The 22,150-nt window shown below is 45.5% G+C and overlaps 1 protein-coding gene across 1 annotated transcript in view; it reads right to left on the bottom strand.

Annotated features, from left to right (window-relative positions):
- Window positions 1-614: 614 nt before the first annotated feature.
- COPG1 (COPI coat complex subunit gamma 1) overlaps window positions 615-22,150 on the bottom strand; it is a 28,832-nt gene continuing 7,296 nt past the window's right edge. Inside the window, exons 11-24 of the mRNA XM_041761037.1 lie at window positions 21,511-21,578; window positions 20,909-21,097; window positions 19,853-19,948; window positions 16,467-16,710; window positions 14,981-15,056; window positions 11,276-11,379; window positions 10,673-10,798; window positions 10,295-10,363; window positions 6,584-6,726; window positions 6,087-6,258; window positions 5,279-5,376; window positions 4,184-4,322; window positions 3,761-3,859; window positions 615-1,094 (exon numbers count right to left, since the gene is read on the bottom strand). Of these exons, the coding sequence (XP_041616971.1) occupies window positions 964-1,094; window positions 3,761-3,859; window positions 4,184-4,322; window positions 5,279-5,376; window positions 6,087-6,258; window positions 6,584-6,726; window positions 10,295-10,363; window positions 10,673-10,798; window positions 11,276-11,379; window positions 14,981-15,056; window positions 16,467-16,710; window positions 19,853-19,948; window positions 20,909-21,097; window positions 21,511-21,578 (1,754 nt within the window). The 3' untranslated portion in view covers window positions 615-963. The remainder of the gene's footprint in view (window positions 1,095-3,760; window positions 3,860-4,183; window positions 4,323-5,278; window positions 5,377-6,086; window positions 6,259-6,583; window positions 6,727-10,294; window positions 10,364-10,672; window positions 10,799-11,275; window positions 11,380-14,980; window positions 15,057-16,466; window positions 16,711-19,852; window positions 19,949-20,908; window positions 21,098-21,510; window positions 21,579-22,150) is intronic.

Genomic DNA, 22,150 nt, shown 5'->3' with positions numbered 1-22,150 from the left:
CATACTTCAGTGGGCACCAGAATGCGATTTCCCAGGACCTTCCCTTCTAACCCTAAAACTGAATTTTTTAAGGGTGAGACCTAGATTTTTTAAAAACAGGCCTTGCAGGTGTATTTCGGGCATGAAATTAGCAAAGCTAATGGCTTGAGTTTAACAGAAGTTGAGGTGGCCTCTGAGCCTGCTCCCTTGGGACATAAACCAAGGCTTTCTGGTCTTCAGCCAACAGAGTGCTCTTAGAGAGGGGGCTGTTCTTCCTGTGTGTTCACAGAATTGGGCTGAATTGGGAGCAGACCAACCCCAGTGCGCATGTTAGGGAACACCCAAATCATCCATCCAACCCCGCTGAGGGCCCCATTCATAACCTAGAGAGGGAGCAATGGTCAGGATTGCAAGAACAGGTGCAACCTCAGTGCCTGCTGTCATCCTCTCCACAAACCTGCGCTGCTCCTGTTCCTGGGGCTTGAATGGAGAGGAGTGGAAACCGTCTGACCTCAAGTACAGCAGCCAAAAGGCTGTGTGTGTAAAGGGGATAGGTCAGGTGTTCCTGGGATGGGGCTCAGAAGGGGAAAGGGGAAAGTGGAGCCCTTAAGCATGAGTCTGCAGAGTAGCAGCCATTCAATAAATACATGCTGATTTATTTGTATGGATAAGATAGTTTTCTTGGGGATAAATTCAAGAGGAGGTGCGAGCATTTTATTCATTTGCGATGTCCTACCCTGAGAAGAAGGGCAACAGGTTCTAGGACAAGCTAAAAATCATCCCCTATTTAAAAAAAGGAAAAAAAAAAGTTACCCCCTAGCAGTCCTGCAGGGAAAAAAAATTTTTTTTTTCCCAGTGATTCCTAGTTGTTTTTGAATGCAGAGGCTTGGGAAAGAGTTTCCATTGGAATTCAGGATGAAGGCATGACTTCTGCGTAGTGTTGAGGGGAAAAGGGTAGGAGCAGGGCCCATGCAGTCTGGCCCCTTAGCCCACAGATGCCAAGATGATGTCTACTGGCAGCTCCTCTGAACTTCTGGCTGTCACCTGCATTGTTACTGTGTCCAAAAGCAGCAGTCTGGAGCGCACCAAGATATCATGACCTCCCCGGAACACACCTAGAGGAAAGAGAGAAGTACAGGTGTGTAAGGAAGAAGCTGCAGAGAGTGGGCTAAGGGTGGGATTTGTAGCAACTCATCAAGGCAGCTGTGATGCAGTGAAACGGGAGTGGGCCTGCAAATGGGAGTTGGGCTGAAATCCCTGAGATTTTATGCAAGTCACTTTACCTCTCTGAGCTACAGTATCCTCAACTATGAAGTAAAGGAGATAATTATACTGTTTTTTAAGCTTCTGCCAGGTGCAAATGAATTAATAAAACATACAAGGCTTTTACCTGGCATCACAGAGGCTCTCATGCATGTTGGCTAAATCTAAGAGCAAAGATGAAGGGACAGCCCCTCCATGACAAAACCACATCGCAGGTGTCTGCAAGACCCAGGGGACTAGGTTGCTTCAGTGTGGCCAGAAACAACCGCTTGGGGTCTATCAGCTGTGAGCAGGGCACTGAAGCAGAACTGCCTCCCAACCCTGTTTAGAAACACTCAGGAAAAAGGGATGCCTGAGTGGCTCAGCAGTTGAGCGCCTGCCTTCAGCCCAGGGCGTAAACCCAGAGTCCCGAGTCCCGGGATCTCTCTGCAGCTCTCATGAATAAATAAATAAAATCTTAAAAAAAGAGAAACAGGAAAAAAAGAAAATCTCCCATTTCCTTTTGTTCAGTTTTAGGTGTGATAATTGTATTGCCCCCACTCCTTTAAACAAGGCATTATTATCTCTTAGAGAAATATACAGATATAGAGACATTTACATACAAAATGCTGTATCTGGAATTTTCTTTAAAATAACTGGGGATGGGACGCCTGGGTGGCTCAGCGGTTGTCTGTCTGCCTTCGGCTCAAGGCATGATCTCGGGGTCCCAGGATCGAGTCCCATGTCAGGCTCCCTGTATGGAGCCTGCTTCTCCCTCTGCCTCTGTCTCTGCCTCTCTCTCTGTGTGTCTCTCATGAACAAATAAATAAATTTATTTATTAAAAAAATAATAAAAATAAAATAAAATAAACCGGGGATGGGGGATAGAGGGAGTGGCGGTATGGATGCTGTTAAGTTACTGAAACTGGAAGATGAGCACATGAGGGCTCATTATAGTATTCAATTTTTGTGTAAGTTTAAAAATTTCCATGTTGACTTCTTAAAATACCATTCCTATTAAAAAAAGACCAACCAACTCAGTAGAGAATTAGAGAAAGGATATGGAAATAATTCACAGAAAAAGAAATACAAATGGCACACATATTTGGGAAGAATGCTTAACTTCATTCAATATACAAGAAATATAAAATAAAAACTACAGGGACACCTGGGTGGCTCAGCCGTTGAGCATCTGCCTTTGGCTCAGGGTGTGATCCTGAAGACCTGGGATCAAGTCCCACATCGGGCACCCTGCATGGAGCCTGCTTCTCCCTCGGCCTATATGTTTGCCTTGCTCTGTGTGTCTCTCATGATAAAATAAAATAAAAACTACACTAAGATACCATTTTCCACCCAGACTGGCAAAGATCATTTGATAATGACCTGATAATATACTCTGTATATTACTGATTACTGTATTATACTGATAACATACTATGTTGTCCACAGTGTGGAAGGCATACAGTTCCAATAGAAGGCAACTAGAAATTTTTATCAAAATGAGAAATGCGCTTTGACCCGGTAATGCCTTGGGAAGTTTATCCTATAGATAAACTTTATCCTATAGATAAAAGCCTATTCCCTCAGGGAATAGCAAAATAAAGTGTGTGTGTGTGCATGATTATTCACTGTAGCATTGTTTGTAATAGCAAAAAGCCTGGAACAATCTATATATTTACCAATGCAGGCTGAAACTATAAAATATGGTACACCCATACAATGGAATATAAGGAAGCTACAAAAAAGTATGAAGATTTACTCTGGGATGATAAAAAAAAGTCCTGGAGAAGAACAGTGCTAATATCTACACAATAATGCAGATATACTTCATGCCACTGGGCTGTATACCTGAGCTTAAAATGGTAAATTTTACATTATGTACATTTTGCCACAATTAGAAAAAGAGGAAACTCTATGTATTTTTAAATATATTTTTAATGTAATCTCCACCCCCAATGTGAGGCTCAAACTTAGGACCCTGAGATCAAGAATCACATGCTCTACCGACTGAGCCAGCCAAGCATAGGAAAAGACAATATATATATTATTTACACGTAAACATCTGAGTTAAAATAGGAAATTATGCATGTCAGTGTTCGTATCCATAAAATCACTGTTTAGTTTATAATAGCAATGCTGATCAGTCACCTGTCGGAAAGGAACTAGATAGATGACAGGCAGCAAGGGTCGGAGGATATTTCACTGCTGGGCTTTTTTTTACTTTGTGAATTTTCTTTTTTGTGTTTTTAAAGATTTTATTTATTCTACAGAGTGAGAGAAAGCACAAGCAGGGGGGGGTGTCAGGCTCCCCACTGAGCAGAGAGACGGACACAGGGCTCCATTCCAGGACCTTAAGATCATGACCTAAGTTGAACGCAGACGCTTAACCGACTGAGCCACCCAGGTGCCCCTTACTTTGTGAATCTTCAATGCTATAAATTTGAATCCCCATGTTCCCAGTGGGAGCCCTCAACCCAGGGTGCAGTAGCATGCAGACTGTAAACTACGTAGGCCCTTCCCACCTAGAAGTGTTGCTTACCAGCCAGGAGCAATGTGTGGGTGTTCTTGTTATCTGGCACTTTGTCTGACCTCTCACAAGGGTGCATTCCCAGGAATTTCACGATATTGCCCACAGCCTCTGTAGAGAGAAATCCCAGCATCATTAAGGCACATCTCATTTCTACCTTTGTGTCACCACCACTCCCCCATCCTCTAAGCCTGCTCTAAGGTGCGCTTTTAAAAATTTTATTTAGTAATCTCTACACCCAACGTGGGGCTCAAACTCATGACCCTGTGATCAAGAGTCACATGCTGTTCTATTGAGCCAGCCAGGCCCTCTCTAAGGGCCTTTTCATGAACTGCCATCTGAAGTATATACTCTCAACATGGCCCTGGGTTCCTGGGGGGCCAAGGCCAGGAGGAGTGAAAGGGGAGGACACATTTCAATAGCCAAGGATTTTACCTTCAAGTGTCTTGATAGTAGACAAGGTGAATGTTTCCTCCTTCTCAAACTCATCCCCTACCTCATCCCAGGCTGCTTCAAAGTTCAGTTTCATGACCTTTTGGATGTGATCAGCAACAGTGATTTCCAGATCTTCCAGCTGTGGAGATGGAGGTGGAAGTTAGGCATACACCTCCAGGGGAATGGGTTCCTGTTCTGCACACCTGTGGGGCATCTGCTCTGCACTCACTGCTCATCCCTTTCTGCAACGCATTGGGCAAGTGATCACTAGACACAGAGCACTGTGCTTGGCTCTGGGGACATACAGTAACTAGACTTTCCTTCAGGTGCTCACAGCTAAGTGGTGTCCTTTCAACAGAAATGCCCTGACCCGAGTGCTCACCTTAGGATGTCAGCTGCAAGGTCATGTCCCTTTGGAAGCCTGCCTAGAGTCAGTGCCTTAAGAATCCAAAGGTCTGCCTTCTACGGCTTGGACACTTCTGACTCATCAGATCCCACCCTCTGCCTCAGAATCTCTGAGCCTGACACATATTAACCCCCAACCTTGGACTGAGAGAGCACATAAAGGTTCCCCATTCACCCAGCCACCAGCTCTTCACTGAGCCCCTACTCTTGGGGATGTTTGTTTCAGGTGTGTGTAAGTAGGACTCAGCTCCCACAGCAGAAGCAATCCTCAGGCCCAGTTCTCCCAAGGAGCTCACTTGATCCTAGGGCAATTCCTGCTCTTAGGGTTACTGCTGGCTTCGGGAGGTCCCCTTAACAATGGCCCCCGTGTGACAATGTCAATTATATTCCACAGTGACTGTCCCTCTAGTCACGAGGAGCTGGAACAATTTGCATCACCAGATTGAGTCTGCCCTCAGATGGTACTGAACCACACTGCCCCACGGTCAAACCCCAGAGCGATCCTGCACTCAGCTCATCCAAGCTCATAAAAGTGGAATTAGACGTCCTTTGAGTGCATGAAAGGACTACTCAACAGATGCAAACCAATCCAACTTCTCTAGAAAGCTTGAAGTCTCATTGTTAGCTCCTGGAAGGGGCTGCTCTGCAACCTTAGGCACAAAATTGAGCCTCCCAACACTAGCTTCTTACCACATATTCATCTTCATAGCCTTCATCATCAGTCTCCCCAGTGGTGGGGTCACAGTCCTTGACAGTGAACTTCATCATGCAGCTGAATGTGCAGGCCACTGCAGGGAAGAAAGGCTGGGTGGTCAGGTTGGCCCTAGTCCCTACAGGGGATAAGCTCCTCCATAGGGCAGGTGGCCATGGCCTATTCCCCAGGCCTGTGTTATATTATCAATAGCAGCAACCCCACACAAAATAGTCATCCAACCCCACAAATTTGGACAGAAGATACCACCTTGTGGAAGAGTGGAAGAGTTAAGTCATGGGTCTGAGGAGCCCCCTCAGAGGGAAGGAAGAAAGAAGAAAGCAGGGGTGCTTGCAGGATGGCTAAGTCCATGCCAGTCACATGTCCAACGTCCAAGGTCTGGAAAAAGACGCTGGTGGGTCCCTTGGAAGGAGTGGAGCTGGGGTGTTTGAGTCTTTGTGCCTATCTTTGTACTCTCATGGTAAAATGAAAAAGTATAAGTTGAGAACCAGAGAGACCTGGGTTCTGCCTCTTGCCAGCCACAGGAACTCAGGCAAGTCCTTTACCCTGAGTCTCATCTAGGAATAGATAAGAGCAGTACTTATCCCCTTAGGAGACTATGAGGGTGAAATGGGATGATGTAGGACAAGTTCCCAGGACTCAGCCTTTCTTCTTCTTTTCCTCAAGACTGAAGTCAAGGAGTTGAAGCTCTCAGAGGAGACAAATGGCTGGTGTACATCTGGCCCACACCATCTGGATCCCCAGGGTTCTCACATGGTCCAGGGTGATTTCTGGAGAGGGGCTCACCAGCTGTGGGGTCTTCCTTGGGCAGTGCCACCAATGTGTAGCAGGTCCCAGGCTGGTTGTAGGGTAGGCTTCGGGCAGGCACGTAAGAGACCACCTCATAGGCTTCAGTGGGCTCCATCTGCACTGTGACGTTCTCCAAGGTCTGGTCGTTGAGTGTGTTTGTGCAGTCAAACTGAACCAGGGAGGAGAGGGGTTGCTAAGAGACTGCTCTAGGTCTAAGCCCTGCTGTAGAGGAACAGCCCAGAGATCCTAACCCACCCCATGAGCCAAACTAATTCCTATCCCAGTACCTCTGCACAGGCTCCCTGTCCCCATGCTAACTCATAAGAGCCAGAGAAGTCCTGGGTCAAGGCTGCAAGATACATACCATCTGGTGACAGAACCTATCATTAAATTGGGCTCCTGACCAAATCAGTGTGGGACCCTATAGGACCTGTCGCACTTAAGACCACTCCCTAGGCCCAAGCCCCAGCACGGCCTCGGCACTCCCTGCTCACCTGGAACACCATGTGATCAGTGAAGGTGTGTTTGGTGCAGCGGATGACATACTCTGTCTCTGATTCAGTGAGGGCCACAGGCTCAGGCGAAGACTTGAAGAGGGGCCCCAGCCCATGGAACTCTGGCACTGCCGCCAACTGCTCTGAAAGCCACAGGCCACAAATTCACTCAGCCTTTTAATTCCCAAACCAACCTGTGATGGTTTCTAATACATGCTCATGGCCAACTCTCCAGGTCTTTCACCCTACTGAGATGGATGCATATGTATACACGACGGGTTACTCACTATTTCCCAAATATACCAATACATTTTCTCCTCTTGCTAACAAAAGACCTCAGCCACAGAAAACTGACTGAGAGACCCCAATGTCTGAGGCCTAATCCATTTGGAGAATCCTACAACTTTAGAAGCTCAGCAAGAGTTCTTAAAAGGAAAACTCTGGGCAGCCTGGGTGGCTCAGCAGTTTAGCGCCGCCTTCAGCCCAGAGTGTGATCCTGGAGACCTGGGATCGAGTCCCACATCGGGCTCCCTGCATGGAGCCTGCCCCTCTCTCTCTGTGTGTTCCTGGTGAATAAATAAAATCTTTAAAAAAAAAAAAACAAAAACAAAGAAAAACTCTAAAGACGAGATGAATGATGTTATAGCCACAGAATCAGGCAAAAGAACAAACTGGTCCTATACATTTGTCAGTTAAGATAAACTAGCCAGTAATGAGATGTTTCAGATTCAGACTTGTAGAAAACCTCACTTCAAGTGGTCTTGGGCACCTGGTAAAGCCTATCCCTACACCCCAGAGCCTGCTTCCAGCACTGGTGTGGGTCTTCTGGCCTACAGGCCCACATCTGGCAGCAGTCTGCACACCATGTTTGTCTATGATGACTGTGCCTACTGCTCTCTTCCCTGTTCTACAGTAGGGGCATCGTTTCTCAAAGTATGGTCATGGATCACTGGTGTCAAGAGTTATCTAAGGGTTGTGACTTGTCAAAAACTCAGATTCTTGGCCCATCACAAATATGCTCTGGCTCTGGGATTCAGGAATCTCATTTCTAAGAAATTTTCTCAGATGTTTCTGATGTACACTAATATGTGTAGACCACTGCCCTAAGATTTTTAACTTGTCTTCCCAATTAAGTTGAACTCTATAAGGACAGGAATTGTGGCAAGGCCAGGGATCTGATTATTTTGCCCTGAACTTAGTAGGTACTCAATTCATGTTTCATGGGTAGAAACAAAAAAAGTAGGCATTATTATTATTTTTTGCTTTCTCTTTGTGACTGCTTCAGTCCTCTGCCACCTGCAGGACTGCATCTGATGAATGTGCAGGCAGTAAAAAGCCCAGAAAGAGCCAGCCTAGATATCAGCGGGCACTTTTGGGCCATCATGATCATGAGCTACTACAGTGCTTTTTCTGTGGGAATTTACTTCTTGGAGCACCATGTTTCTACACCTGACACTTAACTAACCCAGGGGATTCTATAGAAGCTATCAGTTAACACTGAGTGTCTGATTCTTCACCAATAAAATAGATTTAACAATCTTGGTCACAGTATTGTTGTAAAGATAAATGAAGCAATAAATATCAGGATCTAGCAAAATTCCTAGAACTGAACTGATCAATAAACGTTAGGCTTCGGAAGACTGTTTAAAGATGAAATTCACAGCCCCTTAGAGATTCAGAAGGAGTCTTCCTTCGAAGGTATGTCAGAATGGTGGCCCCAAGATGTACACAGCCTAACTCCCAGAACCTGTAAATACGTTACATCACATGGTAAAAGCGATTTTGCAGATGCGATTAAGTTGGATTTTTGAGAAGGCGAGATTATCCTGGATTATCTGGGTGGGCCCAAAGTAATCACAAGGATCCTTATGAGAAGGAGGCAAAAGGCTCAGAGTCAGATTTGCTGACTGTGAAGGTGCTGGCTATGAAGGTGAAGGAAGGGATCATCAGGAGAGCAATGAAGGAGGCCTCCAGAAACTAGAAAAAGCAAAGACACGATTCTCCCCTAAAGCCTCCAGAGGCAGCTCAACAATACCAACACAGTGAAACCCATTTTAGACCTCTACCCTCAGAATTGTAAGATAATAAATTTGTGTGGTGCTAAGCCACTAAGCTTGTGGTGATTTGTGGTAACAGCATGGAGAAGGTAATACAGAAGGAAAAATTCTGTTAGAGTGGTCCCAGTTAGTTCCAGATCCTAGTTTTGCTGAATTTGAAAGGTAAATTGATAGAAGATAGGATTCTCGAATGGAATGGAAAAGGGGGGGATTTAATTAAACAATAATTGGGAACTGACCGTGAGGAAGAAAGGTACTGTTCTAAGTGCCATGATAGATCATATAAAAGACAAAACCTGTGAAGAACCATATAGAACTAATTAAGAGAAGACAGAAGAGCTGGAATACAAGAGATGAGCATAGGAGATCCTTCAAGAAGAAAGAGGGGCACATGTTAGACCCTGAAGGTGGGAATTCAGTAGATAATATGGTATGGCAATTAGATACACAGCCTCTACCCTTAAATAGATGCAAGACCAGAGGGATAGATAAATATCTAAATAAAACCTTTCCAGACAATGTGGACTTAAACGTCTCTGGAATCCAAGAAAAAATACTAGGGTCTTTGGACCCCAACTATACTGAATTTGACCTCTGGTACCAGCCTGGGCTCCAGCCACCCAAGCTCTCAGAACCAAGGCCAAGTGGTAGCCTTGAGCCAGTCTGATGTGAATCTTAATTCCAACCCCTCTACTTTCTTGCTAATGCAACTTTAGGCATATCACTTTCTCTCTCTGAACTTCCAATTCCTCCAATACTAAATGGACCCAATACCTTACAACTGAGGATTAAATGTGCTGTCTAGGGTACCCTCAGGGCCCAGCACTCCAGAATAAGAACTGTTGTTGATGGGAGTCTGGGTGACTCAGTCAGTTAAGCATCTGCTTTCTTTCTTTCTTTTCTTTTCTTTTTCTTTTCTTTCTGTCTTTCTTTCTTTCTTTCTTTCTTTCTTTCTTTCTTTCTTTTTTTCTTTCTCTCTCTCTCTCTCTTTCTTTCTTTCTTTTCTTAAGATTTTATTTATTTATTCATGAGAGACACACACAGAGAGAGGCAGAGACAACACAGGCAGAGAGAGAAGCAGCCTCCATGCAGGGAGCCTGACGTGGGACTCCATCCTGGGACTCCAGGATCATGCCCTGGGCTGAAGGCAGGTACCTAACCACTGAGCCACCCAGGAATCCCAAGCATCTGCTTTCGGCTTAGTCATGATCCTAAGTTCCTGGGATCAAGCCCACCATTGGGCTCCCTGCTCAGCAGGGAGTCTGCTTCTCCCTCTGTCCTTCCCCACTCACGCTCTCTCTCTCAAACTAAGAAGTAAAGGGATCCCTGGGTGGCTCAGCGGTTTGATGCCTGCCTTTGGCCCAGGGCGCGATCCTGGAGTCCTGGGATCGAGTCCCATGTCGGGCTCCCGGCATGGAGCCTGCTTCTCCCTCCTCCGGTGTCTCTGCCTCTCTCTCTCTCTCTAAGTCTATCATAAATCAATAAATAAATCTTAAAAAAAAAAAGAAGTAAAATCTTAAAAAAAAAAAAAAAAAAAAAGAGTAAGAACTGTTGTTGATTGAGTCTCTTCTAATTTCCCTGAGGAGATAAACTACCCTAAAGCTGAGGAGACCAAGCCCAGGTCCTAAGAGCCCCACCAAGCACTGCTACTCACCCTGGAAGATCTCTTGCCGGGTAGCTGCCACTTTCTCAGGCTGCTTGGCGGCTGTGATGGGGGTGCTTTCTGCAGGAGCAAACAAACATTGTGACCAACAACTCCAGTAATGGGGCATGTTGACCACAGAACTGTTACTTAGGGATTATAACTTCCAACCCCCCTGACAGAGTGTGAACATGTAAGAGTACAGAACAGGTGAGAAAGAGTGTATGCATGTGTCTCTATGTCCTGGAGCCAGACGTAGAAAGGATTATTCCATCCTTTTGGTATAAGCACCCCCATCCTGACTAGGTTTAGTGGCTTCAGGGCCCATGCAGACCTTCCCACAGAACTTTGGACCTGACAGCCTCTGAAAGGAGCACAGATATTACTTACCTGTTCTCTGCTCTGCCATTGGCGTGGTGGCCAGGGGCACAGACTTGAGGTCAAAAGGTTTTTCTGATGGTTCTAGAGTATACTGCTGCAGAGCTCTCTCCAGACCAGGGATGGAAACTGTCAGACCTAGAAGCCAGTGGGAGACAGACATGCCTGCATACATGACAGAACGAGCACCTGGAATCCCCCACAAAAGACTGAGACCCAGGAGTCTAGGTTTTATGACCCTAGACCACTGAGAAAACCACTTAAAACCCTCTAGGCCTCCACTTTCTCATCTAGATCCTTCTTCACACGGCTGGTATGGGGATAAATGTATATAGAAGAGTGACTTATAGAGAGTAGAGTACTATGCAAAGAGAGATTTTTATTAATGACTAGTGTTTCAATTCACCGAGCTGTTTCCACCCACATTGGTGAGAACCACAAGATTGTAGGTCTCCTGAGGTTAGTGATACCATGAAGCTGCCATGCAAGTCTAGCGGAAAGTGTCTTGCCTCAGGCTTCCCCTCCCCAGTGAGGATCAGGTGCACCTGCTCTGGAATAGTGAGAAGGGCCACAGCTCTGGGATGGGGCCAAGTCAAAGGAGCCGGTGAGACTCACCATTTAGGATATACCCTGCATTGAGGGCCTTCTGCTTCTGCTCCAGGACATTGAGATAGAAGGTGGCTCGGTCCCTTACTTCATTGTCATCATCCATCACACACCTGCAGTCAGAACACACAGTTTCCCTGGCTGGGGCCCCACAGGGGTAGCAGGAGGGATACGGGAAGCCTTCATCAGAGGCCAGTCAGAGGAAGCAAGTCTCCTAAAGCTTAGTCCCTAGATGTGCAATCCAGGCATGAAAAGCACAGAGGAGCCTATGATATTCTAACTACCTAAGGGGTGGCCATATTCATATTCCCTGGACCCCCTCCCTGAAGTCCATCCAGTGAAGAAGGCAATCTCCTATATCCAGCAGCATGTGTCAAAAAACAATTTTTTTGTTTATTTTTTTATTGGAGTTTGATTTGCCAACATATAGCATAACACCCAGTGCTCATCCTGTCAAGTGCTCCCCTCAGTGCCCGTCACCCAGTCACCCCATTCCTCCTGCCCACCTCCCCTTACACTACCCCTTGTTCATTTCCCAGAGTCAGGAGTCTCTCCTGTTGTCACCCTCTCTGATATTTCCCACTCATTTTCTCTCCTTTTCCCTATAATCCCTTTCACTATTTTTTATATTTCCTGTATGAGTGAAACCATAGTTTGTCCTTATCCGATTGATTTACTTCACTCAGCACAATACCCTCCAGTTCCATCCACTTGCAGCAAATGGTGGGTATTTATCATTTCTATTTTTTTTTTTTAAAGATTTTATTTATTCATAGACACACAGAGAGAGGCAGAGACACAGGCAGAGGGAGAGGGAGAAGCAGGCTCCATGCAGGGAGCCCGATGTGGGACTCGATCCCAGGTCTCCAGGATCACACCCCAGGCTGCAGGCGGCGCCAAACCGCTGCGCCACCAGGGCTGCCCTATTTGTCATTTCTAATGGCTGAGTAATATTCCACCATATACACAGACCACATTTTCTTTATCCATTCATCTTTCGATGGGCACTGAGGCTCCTTCCACAGTTTGGCTATTTTGGACATTGCTGCTATGAACATTGGGTGCAGGTGTCTTGGTCTTTCACTGCATCTGTATCTTTGGGGTAAACGCCCAGCAGTGCAATGCTGGGTCACAGGGCAGCTCTATTTTTAATTCTTTGAGGTACCTCCCACACTGTTTTCCAGAGTGGCTGTACCAGTTCACATTCCCACCAACAGTGCAAGAGGGTTCCCCTTTCTTCACATCCTCTCCAACATTTGTTTCCTGCTTGTTAATTTTCACCATTCTCACTGGTGTGAGGTGGTATCTCATTGTGGTTTTGATTTGTATTTTCCTGATGGTAAGTGATGTGGAGCATTTTCTCATGTGTTTTTGGCCATGTTTTTGTCTTCTTTGGTGAAATTTCTGTTCATGTCTTTTGCCCATTTCATGATTCCACCCTCACCACTGCTTTTCAACATAGTACTAGAAGTCCTAGCCTCAGCAATCAGACAACAAAAAGAAATAAAAGGCATTCAAATTGGCAAAGAAGAAGTCAAACTCTCCCTTTTCGCAGATGACATGATACTGTACACAGAAAACCCAAAAGACTCCACCCCAAGATTGCTAGAACTCATACAGCAATTTGGCAATGTGGCAGGAAACAAAATCAAGGCCCAGAAATCAGTGGCAGTTCTTTTTTTTTTTGTTTGTTTGTTTTTTTGTTTTTTTTTTTGTTTTTTTTTTTCAGTGGCAGTTCTATACACTAACAATGAGACTGAAGTAAGAGAAATGAAGGAGTCAATCCCATTTACAGCTGTACCCAAAATCATAAGATACCAAGGAATAAACCTAACCAAAGAGATAAAGGATCTATACCCTAAAAACTACAGAACACTTCTGAAAGAAACTGAGGAAGACACAAAGAGATGGCGAAATATTCCATGCTCATGGATTGGAAGAATTAATTGTTGTGAAAATGTCAATGCTACCCAGGACAATTTACACGTTCAATGCAATCCCTACCCAAATACCATGGACTTTTTTCAGAGAGTTGGAACAAATCATCTTAAGATTTGTGTGGAATCAGAAAAGACCCCAAATAGCCAGGGAAATATTAAAAAAGAAAACCAGAGTCGAGGGCATCACAATGCCGGGTTTCAAGTTGCACTACAAAGCTGTGATCCACCAAGACAGTGTGGTACTGACACAAAAACAGATATATAGATCAATGGAACAGAAGAGAGAACCCAGAAATGAGCCCTCAACACTATGGTTCACTAATATTCGACAAAGGAGGAAAGACTATCCACTGGAAAAAGGACAGCCTCTTCAATAAATGGTGTTGGGAAAAGTGGACAGCCATGTGAAGAATGAAACTGGATCATTCTCTTACAATATACACAAAGATAAACTCAAAATAGATGAAAGTTCTAAATGTGAGACATGAATTCATCAAAATCCTAGAGGAGAACACAGGCAACACCCTTTTTGAACTTGGCCACAGCAACGTCTTGCAAGATACATCTAGGAAAGCAAGGGAAACAAAAGCAAAAATGAACTATTGGGACTTCATCAAGATAAAAAGCTTCTGCACAGCAAAGAAACAGTCAACAAAACTAAAAGACAACCTACAGAATGGGAGAAGGTATCCACAAATGACATATCAGATAAAGGGCTAGTATCCAAGATCTATAAAGAACTTATCAGGGGCAGCCCCGGTGGTCTAGCGGTTTAGCGCCACCTTCAGCCCAGGGTGTGATGCTGGAGACCCGGGGTCGAGTCCCAGGTCGGGGTCCCTGCGTGGAGCCTGCTTCTCCCTCTGCCTGTCTATGCCTCTCTCTGTCTCTCATAAATAAATAAAATCTTAAAAAAAAAAAAAGAACTTACTAAACTCAACGGCAAAGAAACAAACAAACCAATCATGAAATGGGCAAAAGACATGAAAACAGAATTTAGTATGACCCAACAATTCCCCCTCCTGGGTGAATTCTCTTGAGAACTGACAACACAGGTCACACAGAAACTTGTACATGAATGTTCACCACAGCATTATTCACAAGAACTAAAAAATGGGAAGAACCCAAATGTCTGTCAATTTGATGAAGAGCTAAAATGTGGTCTACCTGTACAATGAATTCTTTGGCCATAAAAAGGAATGAGGTACTGGTACATGTTACAGCATGAATGAACCTTGGTAAAAAAACACTGTGGAGAAGCCAAACACATGAAAGCCCACAGATTAAATGATTCCATTTCATGAAATGACCAGAATGAGCAAATCCATAGAGATAAAAAGTAGATTAGTGGTTGTCTGGGGTTGAGTAGGGAGGGTGCTGAGGGGAGGGCAAAGTGACAAGTAATGGATATAGGGTTTCTTTTCTTTCTATCTCCACTCTCACCAGCTAACCAGCAAAACAGCCAAGCAGGTACAGTTGAAAACAGCCTCATCAAACTTCATATATTGCAAAAAACCCACGGAGACCAAGGAGTCTTAATGCTAGGAACACACATCCACAGAAAATACTACCCTAGTACAACATTTAGTCTGCCATATAAGCACCATGGATATAGGGTTCCTACTGGGGATGACAGAAATGTTTTAAACTTAGATTACGGTGATGGTTACACAGCTCTGTGAATATAATAAAAAACATCACATTACACATTTTGAGTTGGTGAACTTTATGGCTTGCAAAACATATGTCAATAAAGCTGTTTTTAAAAAAGACTCACCTCTTCAGCAACACCAAGATACTGGGTAACATCTCTTCATTCTGGGCTCCAAACTTGGCCAGAGCACTCACAGCACCTGTGTTTATGAAGCAATTATGATTTATTTAACATACCTGACAGCTCATAGCTCGGACACTTCCAGCACTTGGAACAGGTGTTTGAGCAGAAGAGCCCCAGAGCTTATAAGCAGTCCTGAGCATGGAGACCCAAATCTGCCACCATTGCAATGACTGGTCTTGGACGGACCTTCACTGGGCCTCAGCTCCCTCATCTGTTTCATGGAGAAGGCAGCCCCAATCTTGGGTTTCAGGAGCCATTTTGGCATTAACGGAGATGAGGCCACAGAAGCTAGCCACACACAGGTTGCTCAGCTTCTATACACAAATGGCCTCAATTTGTAGTTATTAACCTTTGGATTAACGTAAGAAAATGAATTATTATTAATGAATATCAATTGCTGAAACTGGAAAGATCTGTCCAGTGGGGGCATGAGAAGACAGTAAATTTGAAATAAAGAATATGATGGCGGGACACCTGGGTGGCTCAGCGGTTGAGCATCTGTCTTCACCTTAGGTCATGATCCTGGGGTCCTAGGATCGGGTCCCACATCAGGCTCCCTGCATGAAGCCTGCTTCTCCCTCTGCCTCTGTCTCTGCCTTTCTCTCTCTCTGTGTGTCTCTCATGAATAAATTAATAAAATCTTAAAAAAAGAGAAAAATATGATGGATGCATATTGAATTGTATAGTCATTTAAAAGAGTGCGTTTTGGGGTGCCTGGGTGGCTCAGTTGGTTAACCACCTGACTCTCAATTTTGGCTCAGGTCATGATCTCAGGGTTGTGAGAGAGAGCCCTGCATCAGGCTCTGCACTGGGTATGGAGCTTGTTTAAGTTTCTCTCTCCTCTTTCCCCTGCTCCTTCTCTTAATAAAAAAATAAATAAAAAAATAGTGAATTTTATAGTCTGTGATTTATATCTCAACAAAGCTACAGTTTTTAAAAAAGCTAACCAAAAAACAGCAAGAAATAAAAGAAAGTTAAACACCAACACGTAGTCAAAGTTAAAAACCAAAAATCAGTAACATAAATCAGAGAGCAAAAGAACCATCCAACTGGGTCATACCCAAGCATCTGAGGTCCTTTCCACAATGTTATAAATCATGGAGCTTGTGAGGCAAGAACACAGAGTGCCTGTGGGCTGGGGCTTAGGTCCCTTCAGCAGGCCATTTGCTCAAGTAGCAGCTAAGAGCCCAAGTTTGGGGAGTGCCTGGGTGGCTCCGTCAGTTAAGCATCTGCCTCCCATTCAGGTCGTGGTCTTGGGGTCCTGGGATCTAGCCCCGCATTGGGCTCCCTGCTCAGCAGGGAGTCTGCTTTTCCCTCTCTGACTCTCCCCCCTGCTTGTGCTTCTCTCACAGTCTCTTTCAATGATTAAATTAAAAAATCTTTAAAAAAAAAAAAAAGCCCCAGTTCAGCACCAGCTCAGACCCACCTGCCCGGACCTCCTCATGCTCCAAAACTACACGGTTATAGATGAAGCGGATATACTTGGAAGGGTTATTGGTCTTGGGTCCCTCCTGCCCTAGAAGATGCAGGATGCGGGTGGCCAGCACGGTGAACTCGCAGTCCTCGATGAACTCGCACAGGTGTGACAGCCCTGTCTCCTTGCTCTCTGTGTTCTCCTCAATGATGCTGATGATGCAATCCACGATGGCCCGCTTGTACTCAAAGCCACCCTGCAATGGGAGGGGTTGAGCTGAGCAAGAAGGTTGCTCTTTTCAGAAATGGGCTATGAGGCCCAGCACCTAACCAGGACGAAGGACAGCAGTCCCAACACAGAACCTGGTCAAGGGAGACCAGGGACCTGGCTTATATTCTGTGTAAAATATAAGGCTTGGACTGAATGCATGCTGGGGCCCTTGCAAATCTAATAGTAGATCATTTAATAGAAATATTTTGGGTCTCGCTTTTCTTCCCAACTTTGAAGTAAAAGGCAGACTGGGTGGTACAGATGCTATGGAAAACAGTACAGGAGTTCCTCAAAAAATTTTACAAAACAGAATTACCATATGATCTGGCACTGCCACTTCTGGGTATATATTCAAAAGAATAGAAAGCAGTGTCTCAAAAAGATAGCTGAACATCCCTGTTCATAATTGCCAAAAGGTGGAAGCAGCCAAAGTGCCCCTCAATAGATGAATGAACAAAATGTGGTCAATCCATAAAATAAATGTATTATTCAGCCATAAAAGGAAAGAAATTCTCCTATGTCCTACAACATGGATGAAACTCAATGACATTTATGCTATGTGAAATATATCAGTCACAAGAAAACAAATAGCATATGATTCTATTTACGTGAAATACCTAGAGTAATCAAACTTATAGACAAAGAACGGTGGTATCTGGAGATTGTAGGCAGAGGGAAATAGGAAGTTATTGTTTAACAGGCTCTGAGGTTCAGTTTTACAAGATGAAAAAGTTACAGAGATTAGCTCTACAACAATGTGAATATATAACAATATCGACCCATAGACTTAAAAGGTTAAGATGGTAAATTTAATGTCATATGCATTTTACCACAATCAAAACAAAACCAGAGGCACCTGGGTGGCTCAGGGGTTGAGCGTCTGCCTTTGGCTCAGGTTCTGATCCCAAGGGTCCTGGGATCCCATCCCGATGAGGCTCCTGCAGGGAGCCTGCTTCCCCCATGCCTATGTCTCTGCCTTGCTCTGTGTTTCTCATGAATAAATAAAATCTTAAAAATAAATAAATAAATAAAACAAAGACAAACAGAATGGGGCAGCAGAAATCCAGAAGATCCCAGACCAAATCTGTGCCCTGTGACTTACAGACTTTAATGACTGAGGTAGCAACCAAGATGCCCACAGGAGCAGGCACATAATTTGGCAACAGAAATGCAGTGGATACGAGTGGTAAGGCACTGGACAGTGCCCATCCCACCTAAAAAGGGAAATCACCACTCGACCCAGTGTTGCCAGATGTTCCAAATTTGGCAGAAGAAACTAGAAATCTGTCGTGCAGGTGCTGGTGGCTGTTTTCCTGATTTGTAAAGAACGGCCACTAACTTGAAATGTTTAAAACTTTGTACAATCTAAGTAAATTTGGCCATGGGTCAAATCTAGCCCCTGTTCTCAGATTAGTTTGCTGTATGGCTGTGAGTTACTTTCCTTGTCCGAACCTCAGGCATATTCGTAATCAGGACCATCAGTGTACTTAGTTCACAGATTATTGTGAAGGGTAAGATGCTATTTGTATGCTGTTTTATTTCAGTGAGGTGGTTATTTGAGAAAGCGCACTATAAACCTTCAAACACTGTTTTCGGTAACAGTTTCACAGCCAGGCAAGCAGTGAAGGGGTGGGGGGAGGGCAGCAAGAACCTCAGACTAACTGCATCAAGGCTTCGCTGGCAGCTGCTCTGATTAGTGAATGGACATACCCCTGTGCACAAGCAGCAGATCCATTTCTACAACACAAGGTTTCAGTGTCTGACTGCTGCACCCTAATGAATGAAGTCTTTTACTGATATTTGGAACCATGAATTTTTCTGGGAGGAAAGGAGGTATGGGGAAAAACCATGGACTCTGGAGCCAGATACATCTTGGTTCAGATTTTGGCTCAGACACTGATTGGGCAGGTGATCACAGGCAGGTCACTTCACCTGAGTCTCAGATCCCTGATTTTTTTTTTTTTTTAAGATTTTATTTATTTATTAGAGAGAGAGAGAGAGAAAAAGAGAGAGAGAGAGGTTGAGAGAGGCAGACAGACAGAGGGAAAAGCAGGCTCCATGCAAGGAGCCTGACGTGGGACTCATTCCCGGGGCCTCCAGGATCACGCCCTGGGCTGAAGGCGGCGCTAAACCGCTAAGCCACCGGGGCTGCCCAGATCCCTGATTTTTAAAGGGAGGAAATGATGTCTGTTGACAAGGCCTGTTATGAAGATCACAAGATTGTATACGCTGTGTGGTATCTCCAAAGTGTTGGACCCATTAGCTAAAAACTCCCTAAGTATTAGCACCCTCCTCCTCTCTAATATTGCAAGAATCCCAAAGATACCCAAGGCAAGGGCTCCTCACTGCCTTGTTCCAAGGGCCACTTTGGGCTAGGGTAAAGGGGCACTAGATATCTGGGGACCAATTCTACTCTAAAGCCCTTTGCTTCTGCTCCTCTGAATTTAACTGGTTTTGTTGACACACCCAAGGAAGGCAGTGTAAGTGAATCACAAACTTACATCAAAAACAAAAATAGGGATCCCTGGGTGGCGCAGCAGTTTGGCTCCTGCCTTTGGCCTAGGGCGCGATCCTGGAGACCCGGGATCGAATCCCACATCGGGCTCCCGGTGCATGGAGCCTGCTTCTCCCTCTGCCTGTGTCTCTGCGCCTCTCTCTCTCTCTCTCTCTCTGTGACTATCATAAATAAATAAAAATTTAAAAAAAAAAAAAAAAAAAAAAAAAAAAAAAAACCAAAAACAAAAATAGAACCCAATGTTACATTATTAGCATTAATTTCAGAAGAAACTACCCCTGGAGCTCTTGGAATGCCCAGAAAATTTCTATACTAGACACCAGTGAACACAGGTTTTCCTGACTCTGGCATAAGCATTGCCACAGGGCATCTGCTGTGTCTTTAAAGCCAGTGTGGTGAGTCATTACTTATTACTGTAATTACTAGCAATTGGTATGTTTATACCATAGTTCATGAGGAGTATAAAGGCCATAAGCACCAGGAAATCTACCTGGTTAATAGGTTGATCTGGGTACCCCCCAAGAAGAGGACCTTGGCTCCAAATTGAGCATGGAGTTAGCAGCCAGGTCACTCCCTGCACGAGACCTGGCAGGCCCCAAATGCCAGCTCTTACCTCTTCCCGCAGCATGGTGAACAGGAAGTTCATGAGCACAGCGTGTTTGCGAGGATACTTCTGACACAGGGCACTGATGGCCTGGACCACCACCACCTGAGTCAAACAGACATGTGTGAGCAGCAGCCTCTGAGACTAGGGTCAAGTTACTTAGTTTACTACATGCCAACAGAGTCCTTCCTCAGGTCCAGCCAGGCCCTGGACCTAGAGGGCAAGGAGGAGAGAGAACTCCACTACCCTCAGGGAGTACATGATCCCCAAGCCCATCCAACTAGGGTGGCAGGCACACAGGTTCCAAGAGCCCCAGACCCAGACTCTGGATCCAGACTCTGCTTTTCTCAGACCTCAAAGTAAGTCCACAGGCCCCTCTCCTTGCCACCTGTTCTGCTTCTCTTCCTACCTCCACCCCCACAATCTTACACATCAGCTGTTCTGGTTCCTCCCTAGGTACTTTGGTCTTGGCCCTCTCCCCTTTGCACACAGTCTCAATTTTAGTACATGTGCTGCCAAAGTGAGCACTGCACAAAGTCTCTTAGGCAGTCCTTCCTGCTCCTGTAGTTTTACCTATTATGCCGCTCACTCTCAAACCTTTCTCTGTTGTCTGAGCTCAAGACCAGTGTTTCCAAATGCCCACCAGGCAACTCCACCTGGTGTTCACTGGCACATCAAACTCAACATATCTGCAATCACCACTATTACCTTCTCGCTGTGCTCATCCAGGACCTGACTCTCCCTCTTTCCCCAAACTGATCAATAGCACCACCATCAGCTAGTAAATGAGAGATCTCAGACAACATTTGCTCCCTCAGCCTTCGCTCCATGCCCTGACAACTGGTCTCACAAAGGAACAATAAGGACAAAGATCCAGAGGCAGGATGAGTGTGTCTCCCAAGTCCGAGCCCTCAGAAGGGCAAAGTGCCACCCTCTCCACCAAGTCTTCAAGCCTGACCAGCTCCCAGGTCAATCTTGGCCTGGGGGCTAGGGAATGTGGAGGAGCAGGCACAAAGTGTCTTCCTCACTCTGGGGACAGTGGGTGTTCCAGGCACACCCGGGTACCTTGAACTCATCTGAGATCTCTGACATGAAGGACGAGATCTGCTTCATGAGGCGGTCGATGCTGCTCTCACTGCCGGTCTTGAGGAGCGTGGTGATGGCCAGTGTAGCGATGCTACGGTTTGAGTCCGTCACCAGGTTCTCCAGATCCAGATTGCATGCTGTCACTGCAGAAGGGTGCTTCATGGCCACCTGTTTGAGAGGACAGAGAGAACAGATATAAAAAGGGCCTTTTTCTTTTTTTCTTTAAAGATTTTATGAATTTATTCATGAGACATACAGAGAGGCAGAGACATAGGCAGAGGGAGAAGTTCCCTGCAGGGAGCCCAGTGAGGGACTTGATCCCAGGGCCTGGGGATCATGACCTGAGCCAAAGGCAGACACTCAACCACTGAGCGACCCAGGTGCCCCAAAAAGGGACTTTTTTGATGGCTCTGGCCTCAGACGAGCCCATCTCACCATCTGGTAGAAAGCAACTGTGACCAGCACCACACCTTTTGTAACTCAGGTCGGGGGTAATTGAAATGCCTCCAGCTGATTAGGCCACCCCCCTGACCCTCTCAAAAGGCCAGACCCCCGTTCTGCCCACCTCTACCTTACCTTACCTTATTGAGGGTGCGGACAGCAGCATAGCGGAGAGCGGCCTTGGGTGAGCTGCAGAAAAGCTGGAGCACTGTGGGGAGACAGATGCCATGTGCCAGGCTGCCCTCACCACTCAGCAGCTGGGAAAGCCCAGGCCTCCAGGGAAGGGCAGCACAGGGCATGGAGGGCACACAAGGGCTAGGAAGCTGTTCAGACCCAAACCCTGTGCTCATTTCCCTGCTGGCACCCTCACCATAACCAAGGAAGAGAGCTCACGAGCAAAGAGGCTTTGATATGCCTATGAGAGCCCAGTGGATGTTATGAATGATGCCGGCTGCTACTTACTAAGAACCTGCTATTTTTCCAGGCATTGTGCTAAAGAGCTGCTGTACTTTGTCTCATTCGTTTCTCACAATCTCACAGAGCAGCTATTATCCCCGTTTAACAGATACAGAGACTTAAGTACACGGGTAAAGCTACTAAAGTTAACTCTGGAGCAGCTGCTAGCTACCAGCAGAACCAGGACTGAAATCCAGGACTGCCTGTATCTAAAGCCTGAGCCCTCTACCTCTGTGAAGTAGAACTGCACTCCCCATTCCTGGGCATGCACTGAAACCAGCAGAATTAGCTCCATCCTGGCTTCAACAACTGCCCTGGTTCCTA

Source organism: Vulpes lagopus, chromosome 7, assembly GCF_018345385.1.
Source record: "Vulpes lagopus strain Blue_001 chromosome 7, ASM1834538v1, whole genome shotgun sequence".
Taxonomy (NCBI): Eukaryota; Metazoa; Chordata; class Mammalia; order Carnivora; family Canidae; genus Vulpes; species Vulpes lagopus.
Note: the sequence above shows the minus strand (reverse complement) of the source record. Positions and strands in the feature narration are given on the sequence as shown.